Source organism: Hippocampus guttulatus, chromosome 1 (genome assembly GCF_054856545.1).
Source record: "Hippocampus guttulatus isolate MCC_2025c chromosome 1, RoL_Hgut_1.0, whole genome shotgun sequence".
NCBI classification, from domain to species: Eukaryota; Metazoa; Chordata; class Actinopteri; order Syngnathiformes; family Syngnathidae; genus Hippocampus; species Hippocampus guttulatus.
The window spans coordinates 15,775,419-15,793,592 of NC_141261.1; the positions used below are offsets into that span (position 1 = coordinate 15,775,419).

At 50.5% G+C, this 18,174-nt stretch overlaps 2 protein-coding genes across 4 annotated transcripts; both read right to left on the bottom strand.

Annotated features, from left to right (window-relative positions):
- Positions 1-3,056: 3,056 nt before the first annotated feature.
- Positions 3,057-7,887, bottom strand: LOC147210642 (CDK5 and ABL1 enzyme substrate 2-like). Of its 3 annotated transcripts, none has more exons than XM_086114107.1 (9): positions 7,358-7,887; positions 6,145-6,237; positions 5,980-6,057; positions 5,772-5,877; positions 5,470-5,644; positions 4,928-5,025; positions 4,262-4,368; positions 3,987-4,094; positions 3,057-3,890 (listed from the first exon to the last, which is right to left on the bottom strand). In XM_086114107.1, the coding sequence occupies exons 1-9, from the start codon at positions 7,840-7,842 to the stop codon at positions 3,656-3,658; spliced, it is 1,485 nt and encodes a 494-aa protein (XP_085970233.1). In that variant the 5' UTR covers positions 7,843-7,887; the 3' UTR covers positions 3,057-3,655. The 3 variants fall into 3 exon arrangements, with proteins under 3 accessions (XP_085970233.1, XP_085970218.1, XP_085970225.1); XM_086114092.1 differs by having other exon boundaries at positions 3,987-4,106; XM_086114099.1 differs by having other exon boundaries at positions 3,987-4,191.
- Positions 7,888-8,859: 972 nt separating this feature from the next.
- On the bottom strand, positions 8,860-17,478 carry xkr7a (XK related 7a). Its single transcript, XM_086114080.1, has 3 exons — positions 16,897-17,478; positions 12,877-13,076; positions 8,860-11,920 (listed from the first exon to the last, which is right to left on the bottom strand). The coding sequence occupies exons 1-3, from the start codon at positions 17,445-17,447 to the stop codon at positions 11,001-11,003; spliced, it is 1,671 nt and encodes a 556-aa protein (XP_085970206.1). The 5' UTR covers positions 17,448-17,478; the 3' UTR covers positions 8,860-11,000.
- Positions 17,479-18,174: the final 696 nt, after the last annotated feature.

Here is an 18,174-nt window from a genome sequence, read left to right on the forward strand (position 1 = left end):
AAAGCGTTTTTTGACGAAAAAAACGACCATGTATATTAAGGTGTTTTAACCCGAAAAAAACGACCATGTATAGTAAGGCATTTTTAGCCCAAAAAAAAAACGACCATGTATAGTAAGGCGTTTTTAGACGAAAAAAAACACCATGTATAGTAAGGCGTTTTTCGACAAAAAAAACGACCATGAATAGTAAAGTGTTTTAACAAGAAAAAAACGACCATGTATATAGTAAGGTGTTTTGAGCCGAAAAAAAATGACCATGTATAGTAAGGCATTTTTAGCCGAAAAAAACGACCATGTATAGTAAGGCGTTTTTCGACGAAAAGAAACGATCATGTAAATATAGTAAGGCGTTTTTAGCCAAAAAAAACGACCATGTATAGTAAGGCATTTTTAGACGAAAAAAACGACCATGTGTACTAAGGCGTTTTTCAATGTATAGTAAGGCGTTTGAACCCGAAAAAAACGACCATGTATAGTAAGGCGTTTTGAGACGAAAAAAATGACCATGTGTACTAAGGCGTTTTTCAACGAAAAAAAACAACCATGTATAGTAAGGCGTTTGAACCCGAAAAAAACGACCATATACAGTAAAGCGTTTTTTGACGAAAAAAACGACCATGTATATTAAGGTGTTTTAACCCGAAAAAAACGACCATGTATAGTAAGGCGTTTGAACCCAAAAAAAACGACCATATACAGTAAAGCGTTTTTTGACGAAAAAAACGACCATGTATATTAAGGTGTTTTAACCCGAAAAAAACGACCATGTATAGTAAGGCATTTTTAGCCCAAAAAAAAACGACCATGTATAGTAAGGCGTTTTTAGACGAAAAAAAACACCATGTATAGTAAGGCGTTTTTCGACGAAAAAAACGACCATGAATAGTAAAGTGTTTTAACAAGAAAAAAACGACCATGTATATAGTAAGGTGTTTTGAGCCGAAAAAAAATGACCATGTATAGTAAGGCATTTTTAGCCGAAAAAAACGACCATGTATAGTAAGGCGTTTTTCGACGAAAAGAAACGACCATGTAAATATAGTAAGGCGTTTTTAGCCCAAAAAAACGACCATGTATAGTAAGGCATTTTTAGACGAAAAAAACGACCATGTGTACTAAGGCGTTTTTCAATGTATAGTAAGGCGTTTGAACCCGAAAAAAACGACCATGTATAGTAAGGCGTTTTGAGACGAAAAAAATGACCATGTGTACTAAGGCGTTTTTCAACGAAAAAAAACAACCATGTATATAGTAAGGCGTTTGAACCCGAAAAAAACGACCATATACAGTAAAGCGTTTTTTGACGAAAAAAACGACCATGTATATTAAGGTGTTTTAACCCGAAAAAAACGACCATGTATAGTAAGGCGTTTGAACCCAAAAAAAACGACCATATACAGTAAAGCGTTTTTTGACGAAAAAAACGACCATGTATATTAAGGTGTTTTAACCCGAAAAAAACGACCATGTATAGTAAGGCATTTTTAGCCCAAAAAAAAAACGACCATGTATAGTAAGGCGTTTTTAGACGAAAAAAAACACCATGTATAGTAAGGCGTTTTTCGACGAAAAAAACGACCATGAATAGTAAAGTGTTTTAACAAGAAAAAAACGACCATGTACATAGTAAGGTGTTTTGAGCCGAAAAAAAATGACCATGTATAGTAAGGCATTTTTAGCCGAAAAAAACGACCATGTATAGTAAGGCGTTTTTCGACGAAAAGAAACGACCATGTAAATATAGTAAGGCGTTTTTAGCCAAAAAAAACGACCATGTATAGTAAGGCATTTTTAGACGAAAAAAACGACCATGTGTACTAAGGCGTTTTTCAATGTATAGTAAGGCGTTTGAACCCGAAAAAAACGACCATGTACAGTAAAGCGTTTTTCGACGAAAAAAAACGACCATGTATAGTAAGGTGTTTTTAGACGAAAAAAACGACCATGTATAGTAAGGCGTTTTTCGACGAAAAAGAGGACCATGAATAGTAAAGTGTTTTAACAAGAAAAAAACGACCATGTCTAGTAAGGCGTTTTTCGACGAAAAAACGACCATGTATAGTAAGGCATTTTTAGCCCAAAAAAACGCCTTGCTATACATGGTCGTTTTTTTTCGTCGAAAAACGCCTTACTGTACATGGTCGTTTCTTTCGGGTTAAAACGCCTTACTATACATGGTTGGTTTTTTTCGTTGAAAAACGCCTTACTATACATGGTCGGTTTTTTTGGGCTAAAAACGCCTTACTATACATGGTCGTTTTTTTTCGTCGAAAAACGCTTTACTGTACATGGTCGTTTCTTTCGGGTTAAAACGACTATGGTCGTTTTTTTCAGCTAAAATCGGCTTTCTATACATGGTCATTTTTTTCGGCTAAAAGCGCCTTACTATAGGTGATCCTTTTTTTTCATCGAAAAACGCCTTACTACACATGGTCGTTTTTTTCGTCTAAAAACGCCTTACAATACATGGTCGGTTTTTTTGGGCTAAAAACGCCTTACTATACATGGTCGTTTTTTTTCATCGAAAAACGCTTTACTGTACATGGTCGTTTTTTTCGGGTTCAAACGCCTTACTATAGGTGGTCCTTTTTTTTGTCGAAAAACGCCTTACTATACATGGTCGTTTTTTTTGGGCTAAAAACGCCTTACTATACATGGTCGTTTTTTTCGGCTAAAAACGGCTTACTATACATGGTCATTTTTTTGGGCTAAAAACGCCTTACTATACATGGTCGTTTTTTTCGTCGAAAAACGCCTTACTATACATGGTCGTTTTTTTCTGGTTAAAACGCCTTACTATACATGTTTTTTTTTTGTGTTAAAACACTTTACTATTCATGGTCGTTTTTTTCGGCTCAAAACGCCTTACACACAATTTAAAAGAGGCAGTGGCACATTCATTACTGAAGTAGGGGAACATGTTTGCATATGAAGCCTTCTTAAATCAGCTTTTTTCTCGATTACATATTTATCACTCATCATCATGTAAAAGCTAAATATGAAAAAAAAATCATTCGATTTGTGCTACAAAATCATAAAAACCATTCAAGACCAGCTGTGTTTGAAATATGTTTAATCATTCACACAATACAAAAACGTTTGATTTATTTGAACAGTTTTACACCAACATATTTAGTCGCTTTTCAAAGGTTTCACACCACAAACAGAAAAATCACAAATGACACGACAGCTAACAAATTCATTTCCACCGGAGTCATAGGCACTTTAATGTTTGCACGCCTACGTCTGACAACGCGCGCCAAAGAGCACAATTCCTGAGATGTCAAATGAGTGCCGGCGATGCACACTGGGGCTTTGTGCACAATACACACACACACACGCACAAAACAGCAAACAACATTACACAGAGCTGCCATGAAATACATTAAAGTTGTCACGTGCCACAATCATCGGGTCAACGTCTAGTCACAGAGTTCAAACTGCATTCGTGTCACAGTGGGTTTCAAAGGCATATTTAAAGAAAAAAACGTGACTTAGGCCATCAAGGTGCAAAAATCCACAACCGTATGGAAATTCTTGACCCCCCCCCCATATCTTTGATATCACCTCAAGGTCAAAGGTGGCACTAGTCGTAGTTGCGGACGTCAATCTGCTCATCAAGGAATAAACGCTCCAAGGGCTTCACCTCCCAACGTCAGTTTGACGAACCCTCACTGAAGCCGTGCCAAGTGGAAAGATGGCAATCGGACGCGCGCCGGAGCCTCTGAACCGCGGAGGAGCTTTCCGGTCTAGCCCTGCTGCACCAGTCGGTGGTAGTGCGGCATGACCTTGCTGTCGGGCAGGTAGAGGCCCATCTCCAAGGCGACCAGCACGGGGAACTCCAGAGGAACCAACTCCCGTCTGCCGATGCGGAAGCGCTCCTCCAGTTTCTGTTGGCGGAGTGCGACGGAGGGAATTTCGGATGACGTTTAGCCGAGAAGACTTTTTTTGGACACCCCTGCTCTGAACTTGGAGCAAGCGCTCACCTCAATGAGCTGCTTGACTTCGTGCTTCCTGAGGTCACTGCTGATCTTTGCGGCCAGCAGCACGCACGCGGCCGCCACCAGCTTCCTGTTGGCCTTGTTGAGGCGTCCCTGCAGCACGAGCTTCTCAAAGTAAACAAAGGCCATCGCTATGGTGACCGGCTGGAGGCTGCATTCCTCGCTCACGGCCCGCATCTCCCTCTTCAGGCTGACCCCGAGGGAAAGTAGGAGTTTTTTTTTTTCTTTCAGGGGGCGGAGGGTTGAAGACTCGTTTATACCTTTTGATCTTGCTGAGGGTCAGCAGGATGTGAGGGAACTTCTCCTTGAAGGTCTCGTTCATGCCCTTCTTCAGGTCCGAGGGTTTGACGTACTCGATCACCGTCGTCTGAGAAAGTGCCAAAAAGCAGACGCGGTATCCTGAAATAAGGATGCTCTCATCTCATCCAGAAGAAAACAATCCTGCCCAAATGAAAAATAAACCCCACCTGCACGCCGTGTCAGTCAACATCACTAAGCAGTGAAAAAGATTGAAAGAAATCTCAATATTGGTTTTGAAAAAGCAAAGGGTTATTCACATCAGCGTGAGACTCAAACATTCTTGATTCTTTCCATGCATTTCTTCTCCTTTTCCTTTCGGCTTGTCCGCCGCCGCAGCGTGTCATCCTTCTTCACGCAAGTGGATTTGCTAACCTCAACCGTGCAACGAGAAAGGGGCTTCGAGTTGATCCCTGATGACTGTCCCGCGGGACGCATATCGACTAAAATGAAACCGCTCTGTTAGATACGGTAAGGGGTTGGATTACGGGTTCCTGGCAGCCTTCATCTCACACAACATTGCCTCGTTTTTACCACAAGCGTTTGTATCCTTACTTCTTTTGGAAACACTTCCTGAATGACGGGGAGCCCCGGAGCACAAACCAAGAGACACGCTCGCCAACACTCACCACGTAGGACGCAAATATCAGGACCCTCTTGTGTCTCCCGCAGGGCCACCGAGGGTCACTGAGCAGGTCGGGGTCGTACTCTGCCGCCTCCTCCGTATCTGAGACCAAAGCGACAACAACGTGTGACTCGTCCGACAGCGGCGGCTCTTTCTTTCCCGAGAGGGGTGGCGGCGCGGCGAGACCGTGAGCGGCGAGCGCTCGCGCGCAACGACGCCTCACGGCGCTGCAAAGATGATCTGGACTTTGGACAGTCAGTCACCGCACGCGCTGGTGGTTGGATGTTTTTTTTTTGTTTCAACCCATTCAATAGAGTGGCCATTTCGCGGCAATTTGGAATGCAAAGTGGCTTTCCGCCCATTGCGGGCGAGCGGGGCCGGAATGCGTCGAGCGCTCACCGAGACACGGAGAGAGAGAAATACGCCGAAAAGTACAAATTTGCAACAGGTACAAACTCAATCTCTGAGCCGCTCCCTGGCCGTGACCTTCGGAATATTGGATCAAGGTCGCGCATGGCCTATGATGGGAGGTGCAAGTGTACATACGTAATTCTTGCGCCCCGGCACTATTGAGGCGGGCCAGGCCGAAGGTCCTCGGCGGCCTCCCGCGGAAACGCATCGGCGGGGTGTGAGGGGCGCCGCTTTCTGGCGCGCCGCCGCTACCGCTCCGCTGTCTCGCCAGCGCGTTGGTCGGATAAAGGAACTGAGCGTAGGAAATGGTCTGCGCAGAGGAGGGGACGGTGGGCTGCTGTTGTCACCATGGCGACACATTAAAGGCCGTTTGTCGCTGTGCAAGGCAAACCACTTCCTTGTTTATTACGAAGTAACAACACGTCGGCGGAACTTACTTTGCCGCACGCGTCCGAAACGTCCGGCTCGGCGCCTTCCAGCGAAGGGAGCAGCTCGGCCGCCGCCACCGAGGACTGCCTTCTCTGCGCCTCCAGCTTAAGGTCGCTGTTCACAGAGAATGGCCGGGGGGGGGGGGGGGGGTGTCATTCCTTCGCCGGCGAGCCACTGCGAATGAAAATGGGGCGGCGGCGCTGCTTTCAGGGTTACCTGAGCTGAGCAACCTCTCCGTAGGGCAGCACTGAGAAAGCGGCGTAGAGCGAGCGCCTGGCACAAATCAGCATGATCCTGCGGGGGGGGGGGGGGGGGGGGGGCAACGGCACGGGCAGGCACACAATCAGTCGAGGAGCCGCGGCGAAGGACGCGACGACTCACCTGCAGCCCCTGGTGTCATACTGCCTCATGCTCTTGATGAAGTGGACTTTCTTCGGCACCTTGGCTCCGGGGGAACCGGAGACATTCCTCAACCTGTCAGACGGTCCGCAGGGATTGAACGTCAACGCAAGGCAGCGACGCAAAGATCGGACGTACGCGCACTTCGGCCTTAACTTTTTTCTTTTTCCTTTGACTGCTCCAGTTGAAACACGCCAACCGAACCGGGGCGAACTGGTGACTTTGTCACGGACGGGAAAGTACATTGCGGGAAACCGGTCGCCAGCTCATCCTTTCAACCTTTTCCACAGCGACCGGACGTTCAGTCGGTTGACGTCAGTGTCAACCGAGGAGGATGCAGCTCGAGATGACACCGGTGACACTTTTTAAATCGTAGCGACGCAAATAGCGACCAAAATGACCAATCGGTCAAAATGCTGAGTTGGGCCCTTTGATGCGAGCGCGAGGTTTGAAAAGAGCAAGATGGTTCTCTGGGAAATTGATTTCTGTGTGTGTGTGTGGGGGGGGGGGCGTTTGCCTAGTAAAAAACTGGTGGTGGGGGGCAGGAGGTCTATCACATTGATCTGTTTTTTTATATTTGGCTTTCGACTTTCTGTTCGAGAAAATTTAATATGATTTTTCTTTCGTATGCTCCGACTTTACTTTGGTTACTACTTTGCTACGTACTTTAGTCATCAATTGTGGGGCTTTGTTGTTCTGGAGGATTTTCGAGGCGTTTGAAGTGCTCGGGTCAGGTTTTTTTTTAATTTGGAATTATTATTAGAAACCCCTTCACTTGATCATGCCAGTAGGCAAGTCTGAAAATAATGCCGATCTTATCCAAGGACAAGAAGAAGCCTCCAGAAGGATCTGAAGGTTCGAATCGAGCTCGGGAATAGGCGAGCCTTTCTTTCCATTGCGGTGGAAGCGACATTCCGAAACCCGTGACCGGCTTTGCCTCGGGGCGACTCGACTCGTCTGTGTATCTTCCAATCATTAAGACGTCCTCGGCTCGAGTCCGGGCGATGAATCTGATGTAATACTTGCACTTTGGCCACACACACACGCAATAAGTCCAGGCGCGCGCGTACGTTTGCCACCTGTGACGAAGGACGGCGGCGGCCATTTGGAACATTTATCCGCGACACCGAGGAGACGCGTGTCCATTTTCACCACGCAACGAGGAAACGCTCCGGGCCTACGGCGAGGCACCAACCTGGGTCGTGAATCTTGCGTCTGCCCGCCGGGCAAAGGGCTGCCCGCGGGGGCCGAGCGGCCACGGGAAGCGCAAGGCTGTTGAGCGCCGGTCAAAGGCAGCAGCGGGCTCTCGGGGCGCTCGTCTGCAGCACCGCCGCCCTCCAAAAAAACCTCGTTGGCCCCGACAGACCTGACCGAAGGACCGAAACCGCCGGGAAAACTGGACGAAGAGCTCCCGGCGGACGGAGCGGGCTGCGCCACCTGCGACGGCGGTCCTCGGCTCTCCGTCGGCGAGGACCGCGGCGGCTCCTCGGCGGCTTTTCGAGCAGCATCGTCGTTGCTCAACGGACACCGAGGCCGTCCGTCGAGTGAGATATTGCTGAGAAACAAGACGGCTGCCTGTCGCCTTTTGGAATCTCTGCTTTTCCTTCGTTGCTCCCGCTGTGTTTTGGTCGCCTTACTGCTGCTGCCAACGGCCTGACGACCGCATACAGCCGTTGCCATTCTACTTCGAAACGGTACGAGTGGTAGCGGCCGGGTGGATGGTGCTTGCTCGGAGGGAAGTGACGTAGAGGAGGAGGCGGTACCACAAGGCTAGCCCCGCCCCCGTCTCTCTCTCTCTCTCTCTCTCTCGCTGGCTCTCGGCTTTTGCCAAAGTCCCGAATTGTGTCAGCTGATTGGATAATGCATATGATACACGACGACACACCATCTTTTTTTTGTTAGCAGTAGAGCAGATGGCTAAAAAATAATCATGTTTTTATCTCTGTATATTTTCCACATACCAGGACATTGTAATTGAGGCAACTGGACTCTTGTCTGTTGAGTTTGTATTTTTTTTTCTTCTTTCCTGAAAATATACGTAACTTAGGCAGCTCTGCTATTGGGCTACAGTGGTGCCTTAATCGGGACAAGCTTTTTCATTTGCTTTGAAATCAAATGAGAACCCGCTTTGAAGTTGTCAGGAAAGCTGATGAGAAATGATGACATTCACTTTCAATCTACAAACTTTGGCGGCCGCCACATAGCCACACAATTTAGGTGGGCTGAGTAGCAATGGCGCCTTGAGAGACATGGGTCAATGTGTTCCGTAATCCCGGATCATAATTTGAATCGCGTGTCTTTCTTCAGGAATTCGTTCGGGCAGCACGGCGTCGACTGTGCGTCCGCCTCACAGTGTTGAGGTCACGTGTTGGAATCTGGCCTTGGCCTTCCCGTGTGGAGTTTGCGTGTTCTCTTTGTGTCTGTATGGGTTTTCTCCAGGTACTCGGGTGTCCTTCCAGATACGGAGAACAGGCACCCTAGGTCAACGGAACACTGAAAATCTCTTGAGGAGAAGCGGCTCAGATAATGGATGAATTCACAGTAGCAACACACATCAGGAGATCGGCAGCCGTACGGAGCGCAAATAACATTTCCAGTGCTTCTACTCGTCAAGTCAGTGGTCTCTGACAACATCGGTGCGAGCGCGTACAAGAAATCCTTCTCGGGTTTTGTCCGAGTGGGAAAGAGGGCGGCACGTCAGGTCAACACTTTGCTCTTTATTCAAGCGACCGGCTTCTTGATATCGACTTGACCTTCTCGTTTTGCGCAGCGCTCTGGCGCGGCCAGTTTAAGGCTTTTTGAGTCTTGATTTGCATTTGAGGTACAGTTCCTTTCCGAGCTTATTTCAAGCGATAGCGTGAGCTTGCCGATACGTGACCGAGTCTGACGGTTAGCACCATAAAGCCCATTTTGATGTCTTCTTTGGGTTGTTGAAGGTGCCGAATGGACTCTGGATCGATTGCCGTGTCTGGACAGCATTGACGACAAAACGGCACAGCTTGAAATGAACTCCCAATGTAACGTGGCTTTCCTCGGCCTCTCGATAAGAAGAAAAAAGGAGAACCCTGATGAAATGCCTTCTCCGTCGCTTCATCACTTAGGCCGGTGGTCCCCAACCCTTTTTGTGTCACAGACCAGTTGCGACAAGTGCATGCTGTCGGCGGACCGGCAACCTTTTTGTTTTTTTTCATTGCCCTTTTTAAAGTGCTGATGCTGACAACAAAGTTAATTGTCGAGTAAACGACATCGATAACTTTCATCTAGAAGTGCTTCAGACAACAAAGTGTATGCAGGAAAGTGGTTCCGATTGCACGATTGTCTGTGTCTCATGTGTTGTTTTGTATTATTTGGTCCATTTTTTTTTTAGTTAACTTTTCTTTTGATAGCGGCGCGGACACCCGCGGCGGCTCCTCTTGTTTATGTGAGAGGGAAGAAACGTCATCCGTGCTGTATGTTACATGTTACGCATAAGGTACATTTGACAAGAAAGTTTTATCCAATCCAATCCAAATGGACATTTTATAAATTCATTTCAAAAGGTGCTATTTGACTGCGCAACAAATGTAGAACAAAATCAAATAACACAGCCAACTACGAAGAAATGGACCCAGGGAGTGATGAATAGGCCTTATCATGTCAACATAATCATTTTGAAGTGACGGTCGCAAATCCGGCGTTAGCATCACGGCTAACTCGCAAGCGTGACGGACCGAAAAGACGAAACGACGGATCACCGCTTTCATCTGCCGGCTAGTTGTGAGCGACTAAACTGCATCGGCCCCTCCATAATGTGCTTTGTTTTCACTCAGGCTGCCAAAGTGTCACAAGCTTACTCGAGAAATGTTTCGAGCTCACCTCAACAAACAAGACCACGGGAATGTTTTGGAACGCGCAAAGGGCGCAGAGACGCTCAAGTCTTGTCCGACACAAACACGTTTTAACACGTTTCCGTTCTAGCTGCCGTTTGTTGATGATCAGACACGTCGAAGGCGTGCTCGACCCTGCTCGGAGCCTCTGGCTCTTCGGGGGTAAATATGAGCCTCACCTGAGAAAGGCGCAAGCCGTAGCATGCGCCGCCGTCACCCACGACATCGGAACACTTTGCATTCGCGAGTGCGCTTCTTCAAGTCATCGTGGAGATGAACAGACTGTCCGTCGGCATACGACATCACCACCCGAAACGCGCTTTCACCGTCACACATTTTGTCTCGAAACTCTGACTGCACACTTGTCCGACTGTTCATTGTTTCAGTCCACCTCGCCCGCAATCTGATCTCATCCGAGCAAGTCTCGTCTATCGCCGGCCGCACGTAGCTCTTGGTGACCTCCGTGCTCACCGCGGTAGACGGCTGCGTCGGCGACGCCCTGGCCGCCGCGAAAAAAAATGTCCCAAAAAAATAGGATGGGGAAAGCCGGCAATTTGGCTCCCAATCGCTCCGAAAACAAAACTCCCGACTCGGTTGCAAGCGTCCCCCGCTCAGTGACCTCTTCTCGTTTGAAGCCTCAAAAGGGCCGCCTGCTTTTGATCGATTGCTAGGCGACGTCTCAGTCTGGCGATGTCCGAATGTAAACGGCGCGATGAAAAGCACTGTTGACTCATTCAGTCCCAAAGACGTTTTGAAACGTCTTTTCAGACTTGGTCTAGAATTGGCTGCTACCGAATGAGTTCAAATGGCAAGTCTCTGCGAAGCGTGTGGGTCGGCTCACCCCGCGGTGAATTTTGCCATTCGGCCCCTGGTTAAGAAAAACAAAACCCAAAACGCTTTGCCACTGAAGCATCGCAAAGTTGGACAAGTACATTCAAAAGTCCTCAAGACTCGTCCGCCGCTCTCATGGCCTCACACGGTGGTCTCGTACTCGGCGACTTCTTTGGGCGCGCCCAGGCAGCGGTACTGGATGCGCGGCGCGACCGGAGCGGCGCTCTCCAGCAGCAGGATGTTTTTGCGCAGCCGCCGGTCGATGTAGTGAGCGTCCCAGGCGGGGTAACTTTTCCTGGGCAGGTCTATCCGGATGACGGGCCCCTCCGTCCCTGGCGTCGGCCGGCGGACCGGCGCCCGGGGCCCCCGAGGCGCTCGCACCTGAAACACGTCCGCGTCCCGCTCTCGGTCTTTAGTTCTTTGCAGGGTGCCGGGCGGGCTGCTCACCGCGTCGGGCGGCGGGGGGCCGGACGCCGCCGGCCGCTTCCCCGCCGCGCGGCCCCGGCCGGAGACGGGCCCGTCGGGGTGCAGCAGGCAGTAGTAGACGGCCATGAAGAAGGTGCCCAGGGCGTAGCTGCCGGCCACCGCGCACACCGCCGCCACGGCGCGGAAGTCCGAGGGCCGGGGGCCGCGGTGCAGGTACCAGGCGGCGGTGAGGGCCGCGTTCTCGGCGCACACCGTCAGGCTGTAGGCCAGCAGCCGGCGGCGGGTGCGGCCCTCCCGCACGCTGAACCAGCAGAAGACGTAGACCACGCCCACCATCATGTTGTAGACGATCTCCTCCCACTTGGACACGCAGAAGTCCGTCTCGCCTCGGATGATCCAAAAGGTCATGGCGCACCAGTGCGCCACCACGAAGATGCTGAAGTACAGCTGGAAGACGGAGGCGAAGAGGGCGAAGGCGAGCGCTCGGGCCCCGATGGTGAACAGGTGCCACAGCATGTGAACGGCCGCCGCCTTGTAGCTCATGGGCAGCTTGTCGTCTCGCGAGTCGCGCAGCACTTTCTGGTAGGAGGCCAGCATCCAGGCCAGGGACATCAGGGAGGCGGACGCCGACAGCCCTGGGGGGGGGGGGGGGGGGGGGGGGGGGGGCAGTCACAGCATATTTTTTTAAAATTCAGCCGCTGAGTTATAGGTGATCAGAATTTGATCCTGCCAAATATCGGAATTGGCATCTGCCTAAAAAATAAATAAATTCAGGCCCAGGTCAGAGCAATTCCACGGAGCAAAGGGGACCGCTAACAGTCCAGCTGCTGACGATGGGGCTCATTCCTCTTTTTATTTGGCCGAGCACAAAATTCACATTTTTTTCAAAGTGTTTCACCTTGAAACTGTTCAGCCATTCATTTTTGTGGGGGAATTTCAAAATAAGAGTCTCAAATTAACAGCCGGGCCTTTTAACCTCAAATTTTGAACCGTTTTGACCGATTCCAGTCATTCCAACTGTTCGGTAATTTACCCCCCCCCGCCTGCATAATATGTTGACAAAATAAAGTGAAATGAATGCTACCCCGCCCCCAACGTGGACGCTTTTTGGACCCCCGCAAACCGCTCCAACGTTCCGACGGCTCAGCAAAAGCAGCTCGCAAGACTCTGAAGTTCCATTTCAAATTGCGGTGGGAAGTTTGTCCGCTGAACCTCCGACGGCTCGACAAATGTTCTTTGCGCAACAAAGAAAAGCTTCCAGTTGCTCCTCCGGAACAAATAATTGCAAGTCGTGCGGGTGTTCATTGGAACTTTTGTTGTGAAAATCGAAGATTTCAAATTGAAAACTGGGAGGTAGCACGCCGTCTCCGAGCACGAAGCAGCATCGCAAGACGTTATGTTCTGATCACTGTTTGCGGGCGGCGCTCCCCCCCCCCCCCCCCCCCCCCCCCCCCCCCCCCCCCCCCCACCCCACCCCACGAAAGACCCACCGCTGCAAGCCTGCACACGTTTTGGCCTTTCTCCCCTCGTTCCTTCTTCGGAGCGGCGCGCACACTTGCGAATGCGTTGGGAGTCGAGCGGCGGGCCTCACCCTGAAGAGGCAGCACCTCGCCGGTGACGATCATGATGGAGAGCTGCAGCACCAGCTGGGGGGCGCTCTTCAGGAAGGACTCCAGCAGACGCAGGACGCAGATGTCGGCGCTCTCGAACATCACGCGCCGGCGGAAGTGCCGGCGCTCCGGCTCCCGGCGCCAGCGGCTCTGCGCGCCCAAATACAGGGCTCGGACATACCTGCGGGGAAACAAAGCCTTCGCGTCACGTCGCTCGCTTCGAGCGCCCCGAAGGAAGCTTCCGGGCATTTGCCGAGCACGCGCCGCAAGTTGTGAGGACAAAACGCTGCGTCGGGCTCCTCTGGCATTTGTCGAGAGAGTGAATTTGGCAGCTGTGAGCTTTTAATGTGAGCGCATACAAATCTCTTGGGGGGGGGGGGGGCACTTTCGTGAGCTTCAGTCAGCCGGCTGCAAAAAACAGCAAGGAAGCAAAATAAAAGCACTCATTCGCGTTTGGAGATTGAATGCTAGGCAAGCGCACGGCTCAGCGCAAATCCCTTGCCGACATGAAGCCCCGCCCCCGCCCTTGCTTTGATGGTGACCTTCTGCCACTGTCGCGTCATCAACCCATTTGCGGCATTCGCTGCAAATGGGTTTTCTCTTTGGACGTGGGGGGTCACATGTGACATCTCTTCGCGTGAGCCGCGCAAAGAAAGCATCCCCCCTCGCACCGAAGGATAAGCGACTGCCGGCCTCAGGCGGCGGGGCCCGATGTCGGCAAGCTCGCCGAACCGCCGGGGAGTCGCCGTATCCTTCTGTTGTCCTGCTTCCCGCGACACAAATGACACCTCGTGGGACAAAATGTGTAAAAGACAACACAAGCGGCACCACGAGCCGGCAAGCGCCGACGCTTACGCGCCCGTTCCTTCTGGAGCCCACTCGACACCTCAACTGCAGCGCGGATCGGCCCACTTCCTTTGGCAGGCTACGCGGCACGTACTGTCATTACCAAGGGATGTTCGATACCGCCATATTTTGTTTGTTTTTTCAAAACGATACCTGGAGGAGTTCTCAACTCTTGAGCCCCGTGCTCACGATACCGATACCGAGTAACCGATACCACGAGTGCTTTTGAGCCGTGCGATTTCTGGTCAACTCTGCCCACCTTGGCCTTTTTTAACCAACCTTGTCAAATGTCTTTTTTTTTGGGGGGGGGGCTTATGTTTAGCCACCCTGCAGTCAATTATATCCCAGCAGGTCATCGCGTGGCTTTTCCACAACACGAGCAAGCTCCCTGCCAGTCACACCCAAGTGCTTCTCTGGACAAAATCGGAAGCAAACAGTTCAATCTTCGATGCAGTTCCAAGTAGAAATATCCAAAGAATGAGAGTATTTGTCAACCGCAACATTTGCTTGAAGCCCCATTATTGCATATGTGGACGAGGAGTTAAGCAGGAAGCCGTTTTCGGCCATCTCAGGGGGGGCTGCCATTTTGTCACTTGCTGTCGACTGCAAATGACATCACAGTTGTTCGGGGCTCGGGGGGGGGGGGGGGGGGAGACAGCCGTTCGTGGCTCAGCCTCAGAAAATACGTACGCCGTGACCGATTTTGGAGTCGCATGGTCCGGTCCGACTGGGTTTGGCTATCAATGAAGGATGATTCTCGAGTTCACAGCCGAGGGGGAAACGGGAAGGTAATCCTCTTAACGGGCACACGTGCCGGACTGCAACAAACGGAACTTGCAGCACCGCTTTAATGGCATTACCAGTAATTCGGCTGTTTAATGTGTTGCTGGACACGCACACACACACACGCACACACACACACACAGCTCCAGGAGGAAGTAAGAAATCAATATTGGGCTGCCGATGCACACAAAGATGCAAGATAGCGAGAATCACAGGAACCGCTCATGTTCATTCCAAGCTATTGATGAGCATCTTATTTCATCGTGCAATACATCATGGGGGGTGGGGGGGGGGGGGAGATGAAAGAGCATCCAGCCGGCAGGGCTGCCTCACAGCCTGCCAGCAGCGCAAACGCCTCCTCCAGCCCAGAGTCTGAGTGCCGCCTCCGCTCTCCTGACTGAGCCGCTGACCCACAGACCTACTCGCAGCCTCGTGCGGGAGGAAGCCTTTACTTCTAGTCTCGCCGCGGACCGGGAGAGGCGGCGAGTTCCGCCGAGGGACACGTGGAAAGGGCGTCGCTATGAAAGAGTGAATGGTGCAGGAAAATGAAGAAGTCATTGACATCTCCTGCGGTACTGTTAAACCCCGCCCCCCCCCCACAGACCCTGACCAACATATGCTGCCCCCTGCCATCCCAACCCCGGACAAGCGGTAGAGAATGGATGGATCATAAAACCCTTTGCTTCGGGATTAACCCGCAAAGAAAAATCATTGCTTCTCAAAATTAGAATGTACTGTATCTCCTCAAATTAAAGTCATTGATTTGCTAAACTGCTCCGCAAAAAAAAAAAAAAATTCTTTCCAGCCTCGCTGTGGAACCTCGGTTCACAAACTTTTCATTCGTTCCATGACTCGATTCACGTTGACCAAGTGAGGGAACATTTCTCATTCAAATGGATGGAAATTCAATTCATGCGTTCCGGGCCTGGAACCAAGTTGGACTGACCTCAGTTTCACTGTTGCGTGGTTACAAATGAGTGGAAGCAACACTTCATTATCAGTTGATAACATTGTGCGGCCACTGCAAACCGGGCGACACAGCCAAATGCGTCGGTACGCACGATCACCGTTGAGCTCTCGTACCGGAGCTGACAGTTGAACCCGTGCAGGCCTCACTTCTGGCTGAGCATCAAGACTGCTGTCTAATTCTTGAGCCTGCTAGCTAGCTAGCGGTCGCTAGCGTAAAGGAAACCCGCTTCACCACATCCGCTATAGTCACAGAGGCTTTTTTTTGGGGGGGGGGGTAGCATTTATCTCCATTTGAAGAGAAATGAAGATACTAAATACAGGCGTAACATGTGGCTGCTTTACAATTCTTTGTCCTTTAGCATTTTGTTTAACTTTACAACAGGAAAAAAATTGGCAAATGTTGAACTTTTTTTTTTTGGGGGGGGGGGGTGATTGTCAAATCTGCCCCAAAAATAATCTCGTTTTCAATTAATTTGTTGGGCCTACAACAAGGACAACAGCAATGTTTATAGTCGTGTGTGCGAGTAAGACCATGAATGGCAGAACATGCCACTAGTTCAGAGGTGGGCAAACTACGGCCCGCGGGCCGAATCCGGCCCGTTGGTCCTTTTAATCCGGCCCGCCGAAGGTCGGTCCACAATTAAGGTTCGATGTGAATGATTGCATTCATTTCAATTGGACTTGTAATGACAGGCATTTCACCGCCAGGTGGTGCATTGACTTGAAGTTGCAGAACACAGGGAGGGGGGGGGGGATCTTTTCGACCACCTCGGACCTCTGTATCGCTCTACTTCTACTGGTCTGATCACAACCCATCTGCAGAAATGCACAGGCTAAAATAGGTCATCAACAACACTGTCGTCATTTGAAAAAAGTATATTAATATCGTATTTTCATGCTTTTGTTCAGTTGATGTTTGATATGGACTGTCAACAAATGCAGTTTATTTTTTTTAATGTACCATAGCTCGTGCTGACCTGGCCCTTCTGTCAAATTTTAAAAGTCAATGCAGCCCCCGAGCCAAAAAGTTTGCCCACCCCTGCACTAGTTGCTACCTAGCTAGCAGTTACTGTAGGACTAATCCAAGTATGTAGCTAACTGCTGACCAATTCTGCCTTCACGAGTAACGTGCCCGGCAGTGCCCTGGTGGTATGCCAGACTTGTCCTACTAGCGTGCAGAAATGCCATTCAACCGCGGGGGGTATGATCAGGATTCCACAAGAGAGCGTGCAATTGTCTTACGAGTGACAACAAACAGAGCACTAGCACTCGGGCTTGACATTGGGGGCAAACGCTCAAACGGCTTTCCATTGACGCCCAAATCCAAATACACTCGCACAAAGGACTGGCCGGGATGCGCGGCCCCCCCCCCCCCCCCCCCCTATCATCTGCGCCGTTCTTACCTCCACACTTGAGCCAGCTGGAGGATGTGAACGACCGCCTGGAAGAGCCACACGAACACTCTGCAGCATCCTCGGGCACGTACCCCGGTGGCCGGCCCGGGCAGCAGCCCTGCCCCGGCGGAGGCGGAGCGGCCAGCGCCCCGCTCACCACCGCCATCCTTGGCGTTCAAGTCGTTCCCGTTCACCGCAGACGACGCCGCCGCCACCGCGGCCGCCGCCGCCGCGCCGCTCTCCGGAGTCTCGGAGAAATCGTAGGCGAACCATCGGAAGCTCAACACCTGCACCACCACGGAGGGAATGATCACAAAGACCAACGTGAGCGCAAAGCACCAATACTCCCTCCGGAGATAGTAGTCGGCGGCCAGCCACAGGTCTGAGGCCCCGTCCGAGAAGAAGACCAAAAGGGCGCCCAGGGTCCAGCAGCAGTCCGCCGCCGAGTAGCGCGGCTCGTCCCAGAGGCTCTGCGAAGGCCGCCGGCCCGGCCTGGAGGGATAGTCGGCCGCTATTTGGCTTCGCGGAGAGACAGCCGCACCGTCAGATTTCGCAGCCATGTTTGTCGGAGGGGAGGACAGGGAAATGATGGAGAGTGGGGGGAGGATGGCGAGGAGGGGTCGCGCAGCTTCGGCGGGTCGAGGTCTGTGTGTGTGTGTGTGTGGGGGGGGGGGGGTAGAGGAAGAGGAGGGACGGCCGGTAAGGTGAGGAGTAACCGTCGCTCATCGATCAGCTGAAATGGTGTCATGCTGCAAATGATGCGAGACATTTCATGGTCAGGGCTGCTGCTCGGATGAGAGGGGGCGAAGATTTCAATTCCAAACTGGCAGATGGGACGCGCCATTTTAAAAATGGTCAAATGTACCTGCATCAAATTGTTTCACATACCACGAATGTTTGATATTATTTTTATGTTCCGTGCAGGAAAGTGGTCATGGGTCAGTGTGACCCCGTTGCCATAGATTGCTAGAGATATTAAGTACCGAACCCAAATTGTAGCAAGTATCGTCTGAATCCATGAAAAGCACCTATGTACAGTGGTTTCATTACATACTTGTTTTTGAAACGATTCTACACTGCATTATATAGTCATGACATTTAAATAGAATTAAAAGTCGTTTTTAAAAAAAAAAATACACTTTCAATTCAATACACATGGCACTGCTGATTTTGGTGTGTGCCACCTGGGGGCAGTATAAACAGCAATTTCTTCAGCAGAGGTGCAAGCAAAACATCATCCCAACAACTTGGAGGATTCCCTCAAGCGACGCAGTCAGTATTGGGAAT